General features: G+C 50.3%; 1 protein-coding gene across 3 annotated transcripts; it reads right to left on the bottom strand.

Annotated features, from left to right (window-relative positions):
• Window positions 1-1,920: 1,920 nt before the first annotated feature.
• On the bottom strand, window positions 1,921-18,990 carry LOC112633098 (SEC14-like protein 4). 3 transcript variants are annotated; one of them, XM_025399523.1, is made up of 12 exons: window positions 18,863-18,990; window positions 16,913-17,004; window positions 8,835-8,878; window positions 8,491-8,550; window positions 8,159-8,347; window positions 7,768-7,863; window positions 7,024-7,084; window positions 5,392-5,475; window positions 4,977-5,083; window positions 4,762-4,901; window positions 4,501-4,670; window positions 1,921-3,285 (listed from the first exon to the last, which is right to left on the bottom strand). In XM_025399523.1, the coding sequence occupies exons 2-12, from the start codon at window positions 16,956-16,958 to the stop codon at window positions 3,122-3,124; spliced, it is 1,161 nt and encodes a 386-aa protein (XP_025255308.1). In that variant the 5' UTR covers window positions 16,959-17,004; window positions 18,863-18,990; the 3' UTR covers window positions 1,921-3,121. The 3 variants fall into 3 exon arrangements, with proteins under 3 accessions (XP_025255308.1, XP_025255307.1, XP_025255309.1); XM_025399522.1 differs by having other exon boundaries at window positions 1,921-3,241; window positions 16,913-16,988; window positions 18,863-18,984; XM_025399524.1 differs by having other exon boundaries at window positions 1,921-2,873; window positions 16,913-16,988; window positions 18,863-18,984.
• Window positions 18,991-21,607: the final 2,617 nt, after the last annotated feature.

The following is a 21,607-nucleotide window of genomic DNA, read 5'->3' as shown; positions in this document are numbered from 1 at the left end:
ATCCAGCGAAGAGATGGACTGGGAAGGGCAGATCCCACCTCCATTATCTGGACAGGTGATTCCTGGGTATTTCCAATTGCCTCATTTTGAGCAAGAGTTTTGATCTGTGGCCTCCTGCCAAGATTTTGCCATTCTTTCCTGACAAACAACACGGCTGTTTTGTAACCAGCATTATAAAATGGTTTTATTAATTATTAATAACTATCTAATGTGTACACAGTTGTCCATGAAGAAGTAGGAAATACCAGTGAGTTGTTACCAGTGTTGCCCAAGGCTGGGAGAGCCCTTCCAGCTTTCCTTTGGCCTCAGACACCCCTGCGCCACTGGCCGCCCACACCCCATTCCTGTCTGGAAGGCTCGCCTGCCGTCATCCCGCACATCCGACAGCTCTCCCTTCAGGGTCACCTCCTCCTTGGACAAAGCACATGTGACCCCTTGTCAGGTTTCTAGGCTGGGTGCTCCCCCAAAGTTTGGCTCCTGACCCCACCAAGCATGCATGGTGGCAATGCACCCACTTGATACTGATCAGTGATGTCACTTCCACCTCCCTCCCTCCATGAGCGCAAACCTCCAGTTAACACAGCTGGGTCAGCCCAGGTCCTCGGTGTCCCCAGAGCCTGCCATGCCTGGTGCTGGGCAAATACTCAATAAGCACCCAAAAGCAGGCCGGGCCCAGTGGCTCACACCTGTGACCTCAGCACGTTGGGAAGCTGAGGCAGGGAGGATGGCTTAAGCCTAGAAGTTCAAGACCAGCCTGGGCAACATAGCAAGACCCCTGTCTCTACTTTTAAAAAATTAAATTAAATTAACATCCATGAATGAATTAATGAAGAAACAAACTTTGGGTGAGCCACTGCCCTGCTCTGGGTGACTTGTTTTTGTTTTTGTTTTCAGTTTTGTGAAACAGTGACAGTGTTAAAAACTAGACATGGAGGCTGGGCATGGTGGCTCATACCTGTAATCCCAGCACTTTGGGAGGCCGAGGTGGGCAGATCACTTGAGGTCAGGAGTTTGAGACCAACCTGGCCAACATGGTGAAACCCCATCTCTACTAAAAATACAAAAATCAGCCAGGTGTGGTGGTGTATGTCTGTAGTCCCAGCTATTCAGGAGGCTGAGGCGGGAGAATCGCTTAAACCTGGAAGGTGAAGGTTGCAGTGAGCTGAGAGCTCACCACTGCACTCCAATCTAGGCAACAGAGACCCTGTCTCAGAAAAAAATAAATAAAAGGATTGCAAATGGGGTTGCTGGGGACATGTGCCCCTGCTAAGCTCCCAGTGTGCCCCTCCCTTCCTGGCTTGGTAGGAGATTCTGCTCTCACCTCTGCAGGCGACTACTGCTCACTGCAATTCAGTCACTAGTGCCTGCCCCTGACTGACCATTTTTGTTTGCCACCCCCCAGGCAGCTGGTATTTGTGATCACAGCCCTGTGATCAGAGCCTCAGGAAACACTTGTGCCTGAGGCAGAGCAATCCTTACTGCCTGCAAGGAACCAGACAAGGCTGTGCTGATGGAAAATTGGCTGTAGATAGTTACATGGGCAAGAATCAGAGTTCAAGTCTAGGGACCCCTGGTTTTTAGACAGAGGACGTCAAGGCAGAGGATGTCAAGGCTGAAGTGAGGTATTATGATCCCCCATCATGACAACCGGGGGGCCTTGTGAAATTTAGCACAGGGTCCTCCCAACTCCAGTTGGCCACAGCCTGCCATGGAAGCCAAGTGCCTCTGGGCACTCCAAATATCACTGCATCTGGGGAAGCAGAAGACAGGGTGGTCACGCAGTGCAACAGGGTAGTGGGGATGCCTGTCACATCTCGGATGCAGAGGCAGCCCCTGAACATGGGGATGTCCTGTAACTCTTGCCCCACAGCCCAGGCCATCTCCTTGGAGCCAGCACAGCCATTTTTTTTTTTTTTAACCTGCCAATCTGCTCAAACACCCAGTTGGAACAGGAATGCCTCGTGGCACTGGCTTTAGGAGTTTAATTTAGATGGTTTGCCGTTTCTAGCAGCAGAGCACCTGTTCAGACTCTACGTCTATGCATCCATGAATGGTGCAGCTGCCAAAAGAACCAAAGCTAAATGTTGGCAGGATCACAGCAGGTGTGGAGTGGAGGTCACTGGGAATTCCCTGGAAACTCAGTCGTTACCCACTCAACTGGAAGGCTGTGCATGGCTTTGTCCTCTGATGGTTACCCATGCTGGCCCCACCTCTCCATTTCCAATTTTCTTTTCTTTGTTTGTTTGTTTGTTTAGAGACGGAGTCTGGTTCTGTTGCCCAGGCTGGAGTGCAGTGGCACAATCTCAGCTCACTACAACCTCTGCCTCCTGGGCGCAAACGATTCTCCCGCTGCAGCCTCCTGAGTAGCTGGGATTACAGGTGCACCCCACCATGCTCGGCTAGTTTTTGTATTTTTAGTAGAGACAGGGTTTCACCATGTCCCCAGGCTGGTCTCGAACTCCTGACCTCAGGTGATCTGCCCACCTCGGCCTCCCAAAGTGCTGGGATTATAGGCATGAGCCGCCACGCCCAGTCCATTTCCAATTTTCCATCCAGCGGTGGCAAAACAAGCTTGGATGGGCCCCAGTGCTCTGCTGGAACCAGGACCCTCACCCAGCTGCCTCCAGCTAGGCCTGCCCACTCCTGCTGACCTCCTACATGCATAGAACAGGGCTTCTCTCTCTTCAAGCCTGAAGCTGTGATGCCCACAAGGCCTGGGATCCACGCACACCCCCTGAAGCTGGAACACCAGGCATGGGCGAGTCCTGGGTGACTGGATCTTGTTGGGATGGATGAAAGGGCAGCTTCTGCAGGCAGGACCCATCCTCAGTGGACTGGATCATCTTCAGCGTTCTCATTCTCGGCCCCATTCTCTAGGAACGGGGAAAGAGGTTCCTGTCTGAGTCTTCAGCATGGCCTATGCACTGGTGGCCCCTTCCTGCTTGGTCACTGTGCCAGGCAAGCCCACAATGAGCTGAGATGGTGACGTGGGACAAGTGGCTCTCTGCAGCTACCTTCGGCACCACCCTGCCTGGGAGGCCAGGGGTCAGGGGAGTGGGTGTGAAGGGGTTGGAGCACACAGGCAGAGGTGGCTGGGGTCTTCACTGTGTTGGGGAGGGCCTCATCGCCTTGAGACTCTGCAGTGTCTCCTCAGAGGCCTTGTCGGGAAGCAGCACCTCCACAGTGTAGCTGAGCTTCTTGGCATGCATCCGGCTGTAGGTGTTGTCGAAGCGCAGGACATCTGTGGTGATGGAGAGGTGATCAGGGAGCATGAACCCTGCATATCTGCAGGAAGAGCCAGCCCTGCACGGCTGCATCCCTGGAACCCTTGGGAATGAGCTATCCAGGACAGTGGGTGAGCCTGAGGGTCAGCCTGTGCCCAGCCCTAAGCCTGCTGCTCACTGCCATCTCCATGGTAGCTTGTGCTACATAGAGGAATCATGATGGTCACCAGCACACAGAACAGCACACAGCCAGGGAGCAGGCGGCCTGGGAACAGGATCTCGAGTTCCACCTGCAGGGAGGAGCTGTGGCCCACGGACACAGTATGCCCGTACTGCGTCCTCGCCTGGTTGCGGTTGCACAGGTAGCTCTTGGGCCTCTCCATGCACATGCATTCCATCACACATTACACCTCCCTGAATCCTCAAAGCAGCCCCATGCAGAAGGCAATGTCAGCCTCATTTTACGGATGAGAAAACTGAGGCTTAGAGAGGTGATATGATCTTTTAGCGGTCACAGAGCAAGGGAGGGGAGGTACTGGGATTCCTTTATCCCAATGTCCCTGGGCCCTGCTACCCCAGGAGGAACGGGCTGGGCTACGTAAGCCGCTTTTCCGTCTTGCAGAAGGCATATCCTTCAATGCCAAGGTCCAGCATCAACTCAGGTGTGATGAGTCACACAGACTTTTCTGTCTCTACTCTCCTAATGTTCCCTTTGCACAGAATGAAACAAGCTAATGTGTTGACTTAAGCATAAGCCACACCCTTCTCCTCCATAGGAAATCAACCTTGGGTTCCCCTTCTCCTAGCTCAGTTCCCAATAGACGTGGTGGCCCTGAGCAATGCTGCTTCTGGTAAAGCTGACTGAGCTGCATCTGGCCTGGAAGGCCTGGGGGTGAAGGATAAACACCTGGAGGAAGTCACCTCTTTGGGACTCCTAGAGTGGGGTGCTTCATGCAACTGGGTGGTCCCCTTGCCAAGACCCCTGATTCTAAGTCCATGGCCTCTTACTTACCTGTCTCTTAGTCCAGTGACCCCGGTATAGGCGCTTCTTAGGAGCTGAGCCCAAGGCCCTAGGTTCTGAACACCAGCTCTTCCCCCACAATGAGTCTCTGCCCTCATTCCCACAGGTAGGGGCCACTCATCCAATCCATGGCCCCAAAGCCAGCTCCCCTGGAGTTTATAGAGATCCCCCCACCCTCCTGAGAGCTGGAAAGAGAGGGCAAGCAGAGGGTAGACTGGCAGGGAAAACAATTCCAGTAAACCCTGCAGCTCTTACAGACGCCAGCCTGGAGGCAGGTGAGGCTCCCATCTTCAGGCACCAGGTGGGCGTTGTAGCGCTGGCTGGGCAGCACCTCCGTCATCTCCCTAGCCTTCTGCCGCTCCCCCATCTTGGTCTTCAGGAAAACCCCAAAGCCGACGTCCCCACCATCCGATGCGAACTGCCACCTGCAGTGGACAAAGCCCCACTGGCGACCCCCTGCCTGGGCTCCAGGCCCCTCCCAGCTGTTCCCAGGTGTGGAGTGGCTACAATCCCTACCTGAGCACACAGCCCGGGAACAGGATCTCATTCTCCACCTGCAGGGAGGAGCCGCGGCCCACGGACACCGTGTGCTCATACTGCAGCCTCACCTGATTGCACAGGTAGAAGCTCTTGGGCACCTCACCCCCGTAGTTGATCTGTGGGTGAAGGGGGTGTGTGGGCACTAGATCACAGCTTCTCCCCTCCTTCCCCATCCTCTGGGCACCCTGTACCTTGGTCAGGCACTTGGGGTTGCCATCGGGGTCAGTCATGGTCCCCCCAAACTCCACGGGCAGCTGGTCGGGGCTGATGAATTTTGTCAGCTCCTGCTTCCAGTTGTCTGTGTGGGAGCAAGAGAGGGACTCCAAGGGGACTCAGGAGACTCAACAGAGGGCAAAAGGGGGCTGAGCCTGGTGAGGGGACCCGATACATCCTGGGTGTGCTCCCCTGGGCGCCTACTCCTAACCGTACCAAAGACCTTTATGTGGCTCCCAGTTCATGGTCTAGGACCCAAGGCATTGCCCGTGTGTGTGGAGGCTCACCAGGGGCAGTGCCCGAGTAGAGGACGAGCCAGGGAGAAGCAGGGTCTTTAGCGTCGACCTCTGCTTCCCAGGCAGACGGACACAACCAGGGGGCCAAGCCGCTCACCTCCCAGAATCACAATCTTCCTGCGTGTCTCCTCACTCATGAACGACTTGACCAAGTTGAAGGCCACAGGGAACAGTCTGGGGGCTGAAACACATGTAAATCTCTTGAGAAGCTGGACCAGAGAGGACATGGGGATACAGAGCCACAGTCAAGAGCAGGTGCTGGACAGGAGTTGGACAGATATGGATTCTGCCACTCTCTGTTGTGTGACCTTCAGCAAGTTACGCACCATCTCTAAGTCTTAGTGCAGTTAACTGGAAAATGAAGGTGAAATAATGTATGTATAACACCTGGCACAGTTGCTGGCTTTCAATAAGTGGCTCATGCCCGAAATCCCAGCACTTTGGGAGGCAGAGGCAGGCAGATCACTTGAAGCCAGGAGTTTGAGACCAGCCTGGCCAACATGGTGAAACCCTGTCTCTACTAAAAATGCAAAAGCTAGCTGGGTGTAGTGGTGCATGCTTGTAATCCCGGCTACTCGGGTGGCAGTGGCACAAGAATTGCTTGAACCTGGGAGGCAGAGGTTGCAGTGAGCCAAGATTGTGCCACTGCACTACAGCTTGGGTGACAGAGCGAGGCTCCATCTCGAAAAAGAAAAAACAAATTAAAAAAATAAAAAACAAATGGTTGTCTCCCCAACCCAGTTGTAAGGGGTTGAACAGAAGCTGGCTCTGGGGTCAGCAATATTGATTCCCCAACAGTATCTCTTCTTTTCCACACTCCAGGTTGTCTGGAATCCTCTTGGGTGTGACATTTACATTAGACCTCCTGTCCTGCCCTGAATTGCTCACACTCAAGTGAGCACTGTCTGTGGGCCAAGCTCTGTGCTCCATCTTCTCCACACACTGTTTCATTTAACCTCATAGTTATCTTTGGGAAGGGGGCTACTGTATCCTCATCTTACAGAATGGGAAACTGAGGCTCAGTGGATAAAATCATACAGCTAGTTAGATTTGAATCAGATCCTCTGACTCTGGAACACATGACATCACCAGGGCAGCCAGGGACCATTCCTGCTCAAAGTGTGTCCATCCATTAGTGTGGTCCATAGACTATTGGTTCCCAGCCCACACTGACATAAGTAAGTAACAGTAAACATTCAGAAACTTATAACTTGACATTGTTGCAACATACCAGTGCATGATTTTGTATATTACAAAAATATGAACCTGTGAAGGATTGAAACTAGAAAATAACGCCAGAGGCCAGGTGTGGTGGCTCACTCCTGTAATCCCAGCACTGTGGGAGGCTGAGGTGGCTGGCTGACCTGAGATCAGGAGTTTGAAACCAGCCTGGCCAACATGGGGAAACCCCATCTCTACTAAAAATACAAAAATTAGCCAGGCATGATGGCATGCACCTGTAATCCCAGCTACTAGGGAGGCTGAGGCAGGAGAATCGCTTGAACCCAGGAGGCGGAGGTTGCAGTGAGCAGAGATCATGACACTGCACTCCAGTCTGGGTGACAGAGTGAGACTCCATCTCAATAAATAACTAACCAGAAACCAACCACACAAAACCTGGTTCCTCACAAAGGATGGTTGAAGAAGCCTTTAACTCCACGGCTTACCTATTGTACCCCCCGATTCCTGCTTCTCCCTCCCCAGGAGGTCATCCCGGTCATGGGCTTACCTCGAATAATAATTAAATTCTTCAGAGTCTCAGGATAATTTGCTTCCAGGATGCCAAAAAACTGTGGAGTCAAGATGAGTCTGGTTGGGGCTCTGTTCCATCACCTCCCGCCCATGGGTTTCTGTGGTCTCTGATGCTGCTGAGACAAGAGGCCCATCCCTGGCCCAGCCTACCTTCCCCACAAGCATGTCCCTCCTCCTCTCTATTATTCTTTTTTTATTTGTTGATCTGTTCTCGAGACAGGGTCTTGCTCTGTCGCCCAAGGTGGAGTATAGTGGCACAATCACAGCTTACTGCAACCTTGAACTCCTGGGTTCAAGAGATCCTCCCACCTCAGCCACCCAAGTATCTAGGACTACAGGCACGTGCCACTGCACTGGGCTAATGTAAAAAAAAAAAATAACAATAATAATAATAATAATTATTATTATTGTTGGTAGAGATGACATCTCACTGTGTTGCTCAGGCTGATCTTGAACTCCCGGGCTCAAGCGATCCTCCCGCCTTGGCCTCCCAAAGTGCTGGGATGACAGGGGTGAGCCATCATGCCTGGCCTTTGTGTTACTCTTGCTCCTCTTTCTCCTTGGAGGGTGGACTCTAGGCCAGCATCATTGGCTGCTCTGTGGAGCCCCTGCAGGGCATACCCACTCCTCTATCTCAATGGATTCTCACAGCAGTTCACAGCTAGGGCTCACAGCTGGGAGCCGCTGCCCACACCAGCCCCAAACCAGCCACCCACCTTACCTGCTGGTAGACCTCCACAGCTGGCTTCCACAGGTGCTTCAGGCTCAGCCCCTCCATGTCAAACACCATCAGCGCCATCTCGATCTTCCTGCCCAGCTGCTTGGGACAGCGTCAGCATATAGATCAGACAACAGCTCCAGCCAGGAGATCCTGGCCAGAGAGACTTGGGCACCTCTCCCCACCTTCCTGCCATCCCACCCTCTGGCAGCCCATAGTGTTTTCCAGACAGATGAAAAACACCTCACCTTCATGGGTGGGTAAGGGTGGGAGAAGCCCACATTCCACCAGAGCCCTGAGTGCTGAGGGCTGGGGAGGGGGAAGGTGCCACCCCTCTCTGGTCCTGGTGCCACCCTATAGACAGATGAGGCCCAGCTCCACCCCAGCTGCTCACCTTCTGAGTCTGTAGCTCACACTCATGCAAAAGCAGCTCACAGACCTTGATGCGCTTCCGGATCAAATCCTGCTTGGAGGCCGACAGCAGGAGACCCTTGGGGTCGAGGGACCCGATGATGCAGAAGTACACAGGGGAGCCTTCGTAGTCGTAGCCACAAAGACCACCCGAGTCATATAGCTGGATGACCTGGAGGTGTGGGTAAGGTCCTGACTCAATCCAGCTCACTAGGCTGGGTCCCTACTCCATCAGGCGGCTGGATGTGGTGGGTGGGAGATGAGGTCAGTGGTGGGGGGCCTCAGATGGCCTGGGGGACGCTGCTCAAGCCTCACCTCGGGGGGCTGCCACGTGACGATGTTGTCCAGGTCTTGTTGCTTCCGGAACTCCATGTGCTGCAGGGACACAGCAGCAGCTATAGGATTCTGCAGGAACCTGGGGACACCAGGCTAGGTCCCTCTGCCCACAGCCACCAAGATCCCGCCAGAGCATATCCAGGCTCTCCGGGTTTGGGGACAGGAGGTGGGCTGGTGGGACTTGGGTCTGATGCAGAAAGGGATCGGGGGAGGAAGAAAGAAGGAACAGGAGAATGGGACAGGGCCAGAGTCTCTACCCTTTTGCGCGAATCCCTGGGTCACGGTGCATGGAAGGCAGGACAGTAGGGATCAGAGATCCTTACCCTCCGGAGCATGTCCTCAGATTTCTGCAGGTCAAAGTTTCGAGCTGCAAGAACAAGAGGAGGTAAGTAGAAGCTCAAGGCTAGATCTAGAAAGAGCCGTTCCCTAAAATCTCATGAGGAAATAGCTAAGGTGTCCCCAGCCTTTTCCTGACACCCCAAGAATACACTGAACATCTAGAAATAGCTGTTTGTTTGTTTGTTTTTTGAGACAGGGTCTTGGCTCTGTTGCCCAGGCCAGAGTGCAGTGATGTGATCATAGCTTACTGTGGCCTCTGGCCCAGGTGATCCTCCTACCCCAGCCTTCTGAGTAGCTGAGACTACAGGGCCACACCACCACGCCTGGCTAATTTTTTTTAGATTTCTTTTTTTTGTAGAGATAGGGATCTTGCTATGTTGCCCAGGCTGGTCTTGAACTCCTGGCCTCAAGCAGTCCTCCTGCCTCAGCTTCCCAAAGTGTTGGGATTACAGGCGCGAGCCTCTGTGCCCGACCTAGAAATGTTTTTTTAACAAGTTAAGGATCTTTAATCATCTAGAAGACTGGAGAGCCCTTGATTTCAGTTTCCAGTCCTCCTACAACCTTCTGGAGGCCAGTCTAGCCTGTATTTGATGTCCCTCAGGAAGCAGAGATCCCCCCGCCACCTGCACAGTGTTAGGGGTGGTGGGGAGCATGGGGTTTGGAGTCACACAGACTGGGGCTTAAAGTCTAGTGTTGCCCTTTTATTTCCTGTGCAACCTTGAGCAAGTCACTTACCTTCTCTGAGCCTTAGTTTTTTAAATCAGTTAAATGAGAACACTACCTGTTTCAGTTATTCAAAGAACAACATGAGATAATGTATAGAAAGTGCTTGGCTCAGTACCTGGTTCACAGTAGGTTCTCAATAAACAGTAGCTCTCATGATTACCTATTTTGAAGAAATAGACACACTGTAATTGAAAACGTGATGATCTATTTTAGAAATGCTTTGACTGTTGCTCTCTGAGACCCCTGGCTCACTGAGGAATTTGTCTACTCGGGGAGCTGAAACAATATGCAAGGTCAGAGATTTTCAGATGGAAGGGATCTCAGATGCTATCCAGGCCTCCTCTGCTCTGACCATGAACCAGTTCCAGAAATCACTCCCAGCTGGGCGTGGTGGCTCACGCCTGTAATTCCAACACTTTGGGAGACCAAGGCGGGCAGATCACCTGAGGTCAGGAGTTCGAGACCAGCCTGGCCAACATGGTGAAACCCCGTCTCTACTAAAAATACAAAAATTAGCCAAGCATGGTGGCAGGCGCCTGTAATCCCAGCTACTCAGGAGGCTGAGGTAGGGAGAATCGCTTGAACCCGGGAGGCAAAGTTTGCAGTGAGTTGAGATCGCGACATTGCACTCCAGCGTGGGGGACAAGAGCAAGACTTTGTCTCAAACAACAACAACAACAACAAAACCCACAAAACTTAGCCAGTCGTGGTGGTGCACACCTGTAGTCCCAGCTACTCGGAAGGCTAAGGCACGAGAATCACTTGAACCCAGGAGGAGGGGGCTGCAGTAAGCCAAGGTCTCACCACTGCACTCCAGCCTGGGCGACAGAGTGGGACCTTGTCTTAAAAAAAGAAAAAAAAAAAAAAAGAAAGAAAGAAAGAACCCCCAATGCAACAGCTCAGCCTTGATTATCTCCCACGATGGGGAGTTCATTACCACAGAAGGCATTACCATTCCATTCTTCAGCAGCTTTGACTGAACCCAAAACTGCCCTGTGATGATTCCAGTCGCATCATAAGAGGTCAAACAAATAGATGTAATCCCTTGTCAGTGCGCCAATTCTGCAAATATTTGAAGATAAGCCACCAAGTTCACCTGCCCGATCTTTGCTCTGGGCTATGTATTTATTAAAATCACCTTCTGTGTCAATTCTATTAAAGAGAACGTTCTGTGATGATGGAAATATCCTATACCTGAGCTGTTCATTAAGGTAGCCGCTAGCTGCCTGAGGCTACGGAGGCTACGGAGCAGTTGAAACATGGCAAGTGTGATTGAGGACCTGGAGTTTTAATTTAATTTAATCGTTACAGTTATATGTGGCTACAGGTTATCAAACTGAACAGGGCAGTTCTATATACTTCAGAGATTTTATGATTTTTGCTGTACAGGTCTTTTGTGTTATAGGTTAAACTCCTGGGTATTTTATGGACTTTGTTGCTGTTTTGAATTGTATCTGACTTTTCATTATCTTTTTTTTTTTTTTTTTTTTGAGACAGAGTCTTACTCTGTCACTCAGACTGGAGTGCAGATCTCAGCTCACTGCAACCTCTGCCTCCCGGGTTCAAGTAATTGTCATGCCTCAGCCTCCTGAGCAGCTGGGACTACAGGCACGCACCACCATGCCTGGCTAAATTTTGTATTTTTATTGGCCAGGCTGGTCTTGAACTCCTAACTTCAAGCAATCTGCCTGCCTTGGCCTCCCAAAGTGCTGGGATTACAGGTGTGAGCCACCATGCCCTGCCCACTACTGATTTTTATATCTGGCAATATTGCTGAATTTTCTCTTGAGTTCTAGAGGTTTTCTGTTGATCCAGTTGGTTTTCAAAAGAGACAAGCAATTTCTCTGCAAATATTTTAACTCTTTCCTTCTAGTCTTTATACCAGTTATTATTTTTTTCTTTCCTTAAAACATTGGCAAAGGTCTCCAGTTCTACATTTAAACAGTAATGTTGATTGATATTGTTATTCTTTCCTTGTTCCTGATCTTAAAGAAAATGCGGCCGGGCGCGGTGGCTCACGCCTGTAATCCCAGCACTTTGGGAGGCCGAGGCGGGCGGATCACAAGGTCAGGAGATCGAGACCACGGTGAAACCCCGTCTCTACTAAAAATACAAAAAATTAGCCGGGCGCGGTTGTGGGCGCCTGTAGTCCCAGCTACTCGGGAGGCTGAGGCAGGAGAATGGCGTGAACCCGGGAGGCGGAGCTTGCAGTGAGCCGAGATCGCGCCACTGCACTCCAGCCTGGGCGACAGAGCGAGACTCTGTCTCAAAAAAAAAAAAAAAAAAAAAAAAGAAAATGCATGTAAAATCCTCTAGTAAGTGTTAACATTTGTCAGAGGATTTTTGCTACGTAACCATTATCAAGTAAAGGAAACTTCCTTCTATCCCTAGATTGGTGAGACTTTTGTTCTGTCTTATAAGGATTTGAACCTTTTCAAATGCTCTATCTGCATTAATTGAGATAGCCGCATAATTTCTCATTTCTAGCACTCATTAATGTTTTCAATGATACTGATAGATATTCTGTTGTTGAAGTATTCTTGCACACCTAAGATAAACTTCCCTAGGTCACGCTGCGTAATTTTTTTTTTTAGAAGGAGTCTCGCTCTGTCGCACAGGCTGGAGTGCACTGGTGCAATCTCGGCTCACTGTAAGCTCTACCTCCCAGGTTCAAGCCATTCTCCTGCCTCAGCCTCCTGAGTAGCTGGGACTACAGGTGCCCACCACCACGCCCAGCTAATGTTTTTGTATTTTCAGTAGAGACGGGGTTTTACCCTGTTAGCCAGGACGATCTTGATCTCCTGACCTCGTGATTTGCCTGCCTCGGCCTCCCAAAGTTCTGGGATGACAGGTGTGAGCCACCGCACCCAGCCAGTCACGCTGCATAATTTTAATGTTTTATTGGATTCTACTACATAATATTGATTTAGACTACCTTTTTTTTTTTTTTTTTAATTGATGGGGTTTCACCATGTTGGTCAGGCTGGTCTGGAACTTCTGACCTCAGGTGGTCCACCTGCCTCGGCCTCCCAAAGTGCTGGGATTACAGGTGTGAGCCACCACGCCTGGCCTGATTTAGACTTCTTTATATCTACATTCATAAGTAAAATAGGCTGAGAATTTTCTTTTTTAAAAACTTGTATTAGCCGGGCACGGTGGCTCCTGCCTGTAATCTCAGCACTTTGGGAGGCCAAGGCAAGCAGATCACTTGAGGTCAGGAGTTCAAGACCAGCTTGGCCAACATGGTGAAACCCTATCTCTACTAAAAATACAAAAAATTAGCCGAGTGTGGTGGCTCATGCCTGTAATCCCAGCTTGTCAGGAGGCTGAGGCACGAGAATCACTTGAACACGGGAGTTGGAGTTTCCAGTGAGCCGAAATTTCACCACTGCACTCCATCCTTAGCAATAAAGCAAGACTCTGTCTCAAAAAAATGATAATAATAAAATGAAATTTTAAAAATTGTACTGATCTAGCTTTGAAATAAAATTTACTCAAACCTTATAAGGTAACTTTCACTCTCTCATAGGTTCTTAAACAATTTGTATGAGCTAGAAATTAACTGTTTTTGTTTGTTTGTTTTTTGAGACGCAGTCTCTCTCTGTTGCCCAGTCTGGAGTGTGATGGTACAATCTCGGCTTACTGCTACATCTACCTCCTAGGTTCAAGCGATTCTCCTGCCTCAGCCTCCTGAGTAGCCGGGATTGCAGGTGCCCACCACCATGCCTGGCTAATTTTTGTATTTTCAGTAGAGACAGAGTTTCTCCATGTTGGTCGGGCTTTTCTCGAACTCCCAACCCCAGGTGATCCACCCACCTCGGCCTCCCAAAGTGCTGGGATTACAGGCGTGAGCCACCGTGCCCGGCCAGCTGGTCTTAAAACTCCGGAGGAATTCATCTGTAGAACCACTGGAGTCTGAGTTTTGGGGGAGGGGAAGATTTTGCTGCCATTTTGATTTCTCTAATATTTATTGGTCTGATGACATTTTCTATTTCTTCTTGCTGGATTTTAGTCTTATATATTATTTTCTAGGAATGTGTCTTTCTTCACTTGGATTTTAAAATTTATTAGTGCATATTTGTTCATAATCTTCTCTTATAGGCCTAAAAAAGAATCAATTTATAGGTGATTTTCTGTTTTGTTGTTTGTCTGTTCTTTGAGACAAGCCATCCTCCTACCTCAGCCTCCCGAATAGCTGGAACTACAAGCATGCACCAACACGCCTGGCTTATTTTTGAATTTTTTGTAGAGATGTGGTTTCGTCATGTTGCCCAGACTGGTCTTGAACTCCTGGGTCAAGCAATCCTCCTGCCTCAGATTCCCAAAATGCCAGGATTACAGGAGCGAGCCACCGTGCCTAGCTATAGGAGATTTTTCAATTAGGAACCAGAGTGTGGTTTCTTGTCCTATAGACAGTGGTTTGGGCAATGCTCATGGGATATGAGGACAGATTTTTTTTTTCAGTAGCACCTACTATGTACCAGGCAGAGGGGACCAGGGCAGGCACATCCCTGCCCTGATGGAACTGGCATCAGATGAAACTAATGGAACTGACAGACAGATGTGGGATGAAGATAAGGAAAAACAGAGGGGGTCAGGCAGAGTGGCTCATGCCTGTAATCCCCGCACTTTGAGAGGCTGAGGCAGGAGGATCATTTTGGGTCCAGGGGTTCGAGACCAGCCTGGGCAATGCAGTGAGACTCTATGACCCTGTGTCTACAAAAAATAAAAATAAAAAAAATAAAAACAAAGGAAAAGAACTTCAGAAGGAGGGTTGGAAAAAGCCCCTCAGCATGAGGCCCAGGAGAGGGTCCTCTGCCAAGCTCAGCCTCAGGAGTAGCCCTCCCGTTTGCCTGGGTCTTGGGTTAGTGCAAGGCCGGGAGTAGTGGAGCTGATGCTGCAGTGGACGATGGGGCCATGCCAGCAGATCCTGTCACCCATGGCATGAGGTGGGAGGCATCAGGATACCCAGCCCCCTTCCCGATCTTGGATCCTTTTTCTTTCCTATGACCTGGAAGCCTAGGTACCTGCAATCCCACTCCTTTATCAAGGACACACCAAGCACCCCCAAAGCTGGGTTTTAAACCCAAAAAGACTCTAAAGGAGGAGAGAGGGCTGATGCTGTATCAAGGGGCTTCAAGAAATCAACTGTCCCAACTCCTTCTTTAGTCCAGGCTGGGGGCAGTGACATATTCCTTTGTCAAAAACAAATAGAAAGTGCCACAGCCAAGGGGCCTTAAGGAGGGCAAGACAACTAAATATAATGTGGGATCCTGGATGGGATCCTGGAAGAGAAAAATGAAGGAAATCCAACTAATATGTGAACTGCAGTTAATAATAATGTATCCATATTGGTTTATTAATTCTAACAAATGTACCATCATCATCATAAGAAGAGGACGTTAATAATAAGGAAAACTAGGGGCAGAGTATGTGGGAACTTTTTGCACTATATTTGCAATTTTCTGAAAATCTAAAACTATTCTAAAAATTAAAGTTTATATATATATATGTACACACACACACACACACACACACACACATATAGATATATTTTTTTAAGACAGAGTCTCGCTCTGTTGCCCAGGCTGGAGTGTAATGGCATGATCTCAGCTCACTGCAACCTCCGCCTCCTGGGTTCAAGTGATTCTCATGCCTCAGCCTCCTGAGTAACTGCAACTACAGGCACATGCCACCACACCCGGCTAATTTTTGTATTTTTGTAGAGATGAGTTTTCGCTATGTTGGCCAGGCTGGTCTCAAACTCCTGGCCTCAAGTGGTCCGCCCCCTCAGCCTCCCAAACTGCTGGAATTACAGGCGTGAGTCACAGGGCCTGGCCAAAATATTGAAAAAAAAAAAAACAGACAGAAAAATTCAGAGGAAGAATTAGTCCCTGGTAGGGACTTCCTTTTCTCAGGCGCTGTGTGCAACTGCGACCTCATCTGACTCACAGCACCCTGAAGGTAGGGACCAGTATTATGCCCATTACACAGAAGAGGAAAGTGAAGTTGAGACAGTGAACGGCTTGCCACGGGCACACTGCTAGCTCTGGAACTCAGTCGCAGCTCTGCCCCATTCCAAAGCCAGCGTTTTAAACCCTGCACTGTATGCTTTCTGGGCTGACTCCTGACTTCTCACCCATCTCAAGTTCAAAATCCATTCCATGAGGCGTAATGAGTTAAGATGAATTTTTCCCTAAGCCCTGGGGCAGTGTCTGTTACTATCATTAGTATTTTGAGATGGGGTTTCACTCTGTTGCCCAGGCTGGAGTACAGTGGTGCAAGCTCAGCTCACTGCATCCTCCACCTCCCGGGCTCAAGTGATCCTCTCACCTCAGCCTCCTGAGTAGCTGGGATTACAGGTGCTCAGCAGTACACCCAGCTAAGTTTTGTATGTTTTGTAGAGATGAGGTTTCGCCATGTTGCCCAGGATGGTCTTGAACTCCTGAGCTCAAGCAATCTGCCCGCCTCAGCCTCCCAAAGCACTGGGACTATAGGCGTGAGCCATCGCATCTGGCTTGTTATTTTTTTAGACTGCTGCTGTAATTCCTAGAAGAAACTGTTTCTCTACCATTCACTAAATCCAATTCCTTAAGTGTTTGCTGGGCACCTGCTCAGTGCACTAGGGCACCTCAGTTCCTTTAGGGGACAACAGAGCCCTGTCCTCGGGGAGCTTGAGGTAGACCCAAAGGTAAGTACTGAAGACAGTGCTCCGCAATATCTGCCCCAAGGGCTGGCCAGGCTAGAGGCCAGTTAAGTCCTAAAGATGTCCTCGTTGTTAACTGTAACCTCACCCCGGCACTGTGCCCACCTGTTGCCTCATCTTTTCTTGACAGATGAAGAAACTGAGGCTCAGTGGGGTTTTGTGCTGTGTTCAAACACAGGGGAGCTCAGATTCTAGTCAGAGCAGGCTGATTCCAGAGCCTGTGTTCTTTTTTTTTTGAGACGGAGCTTCACTCTTGATGCCCAGGCTGGAGTGCAATAGCGGGATCTCGGTTCACTGCAACCTCCACCTCCCGGGTTCAAGCAATTTTCCTGTCTCAGCTTCCTGAGTAGCTGAGATTACAGGCATGCGCCACCACACCGGCTAATTTTGTATTTTTAGTAGAGACAGGGTTTCCCCATGTTGGTCAGGCTGATCTCGAACTCCCAACCTCAGGTGATCCGCCCGCCTCGGCCTCCCAAAGTGCTGGGATTACAGGCGTGAGCCACCGCGCCCGGCAAGCTTGTGTTCTTTACTACTCTACAGCTTCGTTCCCCAAAGCCTCCCACTCCTCTCCTGAGACCCTCCTTCCTTCCCTCCCTCTCCGCCTCCCCTGGTCCCTGCAAGCCTCACCCAGCAGCCAGCGTAGGAGGAAGTAGTCATCAGCATTGGGCAGCATGGGCAGCAGGTTCTGGAGGTTCTCCCGGAACTGAGCAGGGGAGGAGCTGATGGTCAGCGGAACTCTCATGACCTTCAGGGCCACCAACCCCGCCCCTAACCCTTCCCACCTCATCCACCAGTCAACTCCACCTGGAGACCATGCAGGGTGCTGCCCTGAACAACTTTGCCATCTGAAAACAGGGAACCCTCCAGCCCAACATAGGAAAAAGAGTTGGGTCCTTCCCAAAATTTGGGGGTGCCCTACACACAGGACTCCCATTCTACCTGTCTAAGGTGGGGCCCTGGTATCCTTATTTTTAATTTTTATTTTATTATGATTTTTATTATTTTACTATTACTATTATTATTATTGAGACAGGATCTCACTCTGTTGCCCAAGCTGGAGTGTAGTTGCGTGATCTTGGCTCACTACAACCTCTGCCTCCCGGGCTCAATAGATCCTCCCAGCCCAGACTCCCAAGTAGCTGGGACCACAGGCACACAAGACGCCCAGCTAATTGTTGTACTTTTTGTAGAGATGGGGTCTTGCCATGTTGCCCAGACTGGTCTCAAACTCCTTGGCTCAATCTGCCCACCTTGGCATCCCAAAGTGCTGTCATCACAGGCATGAGCCACCGCACCCGACTGACAGCCTTATTTTTTCAAGTATCCCTGGGAGATTCTGCTGCAGGCCAGCTAGAGGGTTTTAGGAATGTTATCCCTGATACTGCATCTTAAGGGTTTAGATTTAGAGGCAAGTTACCAAACCTCTCTGAGCCTTAGTTTCCTTATCTGTGAAATGGGGATAATAATAAACTTGTGCCAACCAAAGGAGTTTGTGCATGTAAAACACTTAGCAGGCTTGGCTCCAAGCAGGTGTCAGATAAATGTGAGCACTCAGCCAGCGTGGATTGCCTGATGCCCCAGACAGTGGAGGCTGTGTGGGAAAAAAACAGAGGCAGAGGTCAACAGACAGGGGCTGAAAGAGAAGCCACGAATGCCTTATCAGGACATCTGTTGGGGCTGTCGGGGAGTAAGCGTGCCTTTTCCTACTGGCAGAGTTGAAGGATGTCATTTAGAGTTTGGGTCTGAGACTGAGGCTTGGGTCTGAGAAAGAGAGGCGATCTCACTTCCCTGGGGACTAACAGAGCTGAAGGCAAGAGCTGGGTTTGAAGGTGAATCTGTGAATCCAAATTTGGGATTAGAAATATGAGGCCAGGCGCAGTAGCTCACACCTGTAATCCCAGCACTTTGGGAGGCCAAAGCGGGTGGATCATAAGGTCAGGAGTTTGAGACCAGCCTGGCCAATATGGTGAAACCCCATCTCTACTAAAAATACAAAAATTAGTCGGGTGTGGTGGCGGGCACCTGTAGCCCCAGCTACTTGGGAGGCTGAGGCAGGGGAATCGCTTGAACTCAGGAGGCGGAGGTTGCAGTGAGCAGAGATTGTGTCATTACACTCCGGCCTGGAGGACAGAGCAAGACTCCATCTCGGGGAAAAAAAAAAAAAAGATTACAGATAGGGAAGTTTGGGCCCTGTGAACAAATCACAAAGAGAAACCAAACAAACAAATGTTGCAACCTGAGCATGAAAAGGAGTCTGTCTACCCAAGGCTGCCCCAGCAGCCGGATGGCAGCGCCAATCCCTCCCCCACAACCCGGGAACAAGGACCAGGGCCGGGTGGTGGAGAGCAAGCAAGGTCAGAAGACTGTATTCGGCCCCAGGTCACCCAGAGAGAGACTCCTGTCCCGCGTGCTGCACGTAGCGGCCTCAGCAACTGCACTCAGGACCAGAGGGCAGAACAGCGGCGCTCTCTCCAGGCTCGGTGTTCCAGCCCTTACCATGGGGGCTCCAGCCGAGTTGGGCAGCGCCAGGCTGCACAGGGCCCCTCCCCAAGCCTCCCAGCCCGCGATGCCCCTCACCCTGGCCAGCGCCTCCTGCTGCTGGGGGCTCAGGTCCCCGACTCGGCCGCTCATGGTGCCCGCCGGCGCAGGTCCGCCCGCCGCCGCCTGGTATCCGCTGCCGCCTGGTTGTGCCTGCTGGGCCAGATGTTGGTCCCGCCCCGACGGGAGAGGCGCTGGTCCTGCCCCGCCCTGCCCAGTTCTCTCCTCCCCTCGAGGATTTTTTGCTGTGGTCACCAAGCGCACCCTACCTGGGACAGGGAGGTGACCTGCCCGGAGAATGACCTGGGGCAGCTGGAGGCCCCCACCTCCAGGCCTCCTTACTGCGGGGGCTCCCGCCTGTTCGCAGGTGGCAGGAAAGATCCTGAGATCCTCTTTCCAGCAAAATGGAGGAAATTTTTTTTTTAATTTTTTTTTTTCTTCTTATTTTGAATTAAATAGAGATGGGGTTTTGCTATGCTGACCAGGCTGATCTGGAACTCCTGGCCTCAAGCAATCCTCCCACCTCAGCCACCCAAAGTGCTGGGATTAGGCATGTGAACCACCACACCTGGCCAACATGGAGGAATTTTTAATAAACCTGGCTCAACTTTCTAGGACCCCCAGGGCTTTTGTCTAAGGACCCCCAAGCTCCTTCCCCTGCCTTGAACACAGTCTGGGACCCGTCAGTGTTCACTGACTGATAGGACAGCCTTATGTGCAAAATGGTTCCGGCCCTCAAGACAGTTGGAAGGATAAGAGGATGTACCCCGGGTCAGCAGAATGCCTGGCGTTGCCTACTAAGTGCTGGCTGGTAGGAATATATTTCAGAATTGTGTTATTACTGAGGCTGTCACCAGAGCTGGGAGCTGCAGGGGTGGAGATACTGGGATGTCCCAGGTGCGGAGCTCCTGGGTGAGAGCCACAGTCTGAAGGCGGAGGCATGCAAGGTGCCAGCTGAGGACCAATGAAAGCCCTGGGCAGAGTGACAGAGGGGGCGGAAAGCCAAGAGGCTGCTCTGCCTGACACAAGAGAGCCAGGTGGAGATCACCAGGAAAAGCAAGAAAAAAGTTCAGCCGGGCGTTGTGGCTCATGCTTGTAATCCTGGCACCTGGCACTTTGGGAGAGGCTGAGGCAGGCGGATCACTTGAGGTCAGGAGTTTGAGACCATCCTGGCCAACATAGTGAAACCCTGTCTCTACTAATAAATACAAAAATTAGCTGGGCATGGTGGTCTGCGCCTGTAGTCCCAGCTACTTAAGAGGCTGAGGCACAAGAATTGCTTGAACCTGGGAGGTTGAGGCTGCAATGAGCCGAGATGGCGCCACTGCATTCCAGCCTGGGCGACAGAGCCAGATTCTGTCTCAAAAAGAGAAAACAGAAGTTGGCTGGGTGTGAATTTTCAAGAGAGGAGTAGAGGGGACGTGAAGATGAAGGAGAGAGTAAAACAGGCCACAAGACCCTGTTCCGTCTGTCCTCCCATGGAGTCAAACCAAGCTCTAGTCCTGAGAGGACGAACCCAGTGGCCATGAGCCACAGAAGCTTTTGAGCTGTGACAACGTGGCTTGTCATAGCAAGCATGGAGACATGCTGCAATTGTAAAATACAAACCAAATTTTGATGACTTAGTACCAGAAAAAGTAAAATGTTTCATTAACTAATTTTATTTATTTGTGTATTGAGACAGCATCTCACTCTGTCACCCAGGTTGGAGTGCAGTGATGCAATCATGGCTCACTGCAGCCTTGACCTCACGGGCTCAAGTGATGCCCCCATCTCAGCCTACTGAGTAGCTGGGACTACAGTCTCACCCCACCACACCCAGCTAATTTTTGTTTTTGTTTTTTATAGACATAGGTTTTTGCCATGTTAGCCAGGCTGGTCTCAAACTCCTGAGCTCAAGCCATCCATCTGCCTCAGCCTCCCAAATTGCTGGGATTACAGGTGTGTGCCACTGCTCCTAGCCTCACTAATTAATTTTATATAAATGATTATATATTAAATGATATTTTTGAATGTATTGGGACAATAAAATATGTTATTAAAATTACTTTCACCTGTTTCTTTTGATGTTTTAATAATTTTGAATTATTTTTAATAATAATTTTTTTTTCTTTTTTTAAGACAATGTCTCACTGTGTCACCCAGGCTAGAGTGCAGTGGCAAAATCTCCACTCACTGCACCCTCCACTGCCCCCCACCCCCAAGGTTCAAGCAATGCTCCCACCTCAGCCTCTGCAGTAGCAGGGACAGCAAGTGTGCGTCACCACATCCAGCTAATTTTGGGGTTTTTTTTTTTTGTAGAAAAATACAAAACGTGGTTTTGCCATGCTGCCCAGGCTGGTCTCAAACTCCTGAGCTCAAGCGATCCTCCCGCCTCACCCTCCTAAAGTCCTGGGATTACAGGCATGAGCCACTGCGCCCAGCTAAATTGTTATTTTTTAGGACAGTTTTAAGTTCACATCAAAACTGGGCAGAAAGTACAGAGTTCCCACATATCTGCTGTCCCCATACACACACAACCTCTGGTTCCAGAGAGATCCATTTGCTGAAATTGATGAGTCTACACTGACACGCAAATATCACCCAAAGTTCCTAGTTTACATTAGGGCTCACTCTTGGTGTTGGATATTCTGTGGGTTTTGACAAATGTATAATGACATGTGTCCACCATTGTGGTATCACGCAGAATAGTTTCACTGCCCTAAAAATCCTCTATGCTCGTACCTATCCTTTTTACTTTTAAAAAAAATGTAGCCACTGGGGCTGGGCTCAGTGGCTCACGTC

The sequence above is a fragment of the Theropithecus gelada genome, chromosome 10, assembly GCF_003255815.1.
Source record: "Theropithecus gelada isolate Dixy chromosome 10, Tgel_1.0, whole genome shotgun sequence".
Classification (NCBI taxonomy): domain Eukaryota; kingdom Metazoa; phylum Chordata; class Mammalia; order Primates; family Cercopithecidae; genus Theropithecus; species Theropithecus gelada.
This window is presented reverse-complemented; position numbering and strand designations above follow the sequence as displayed.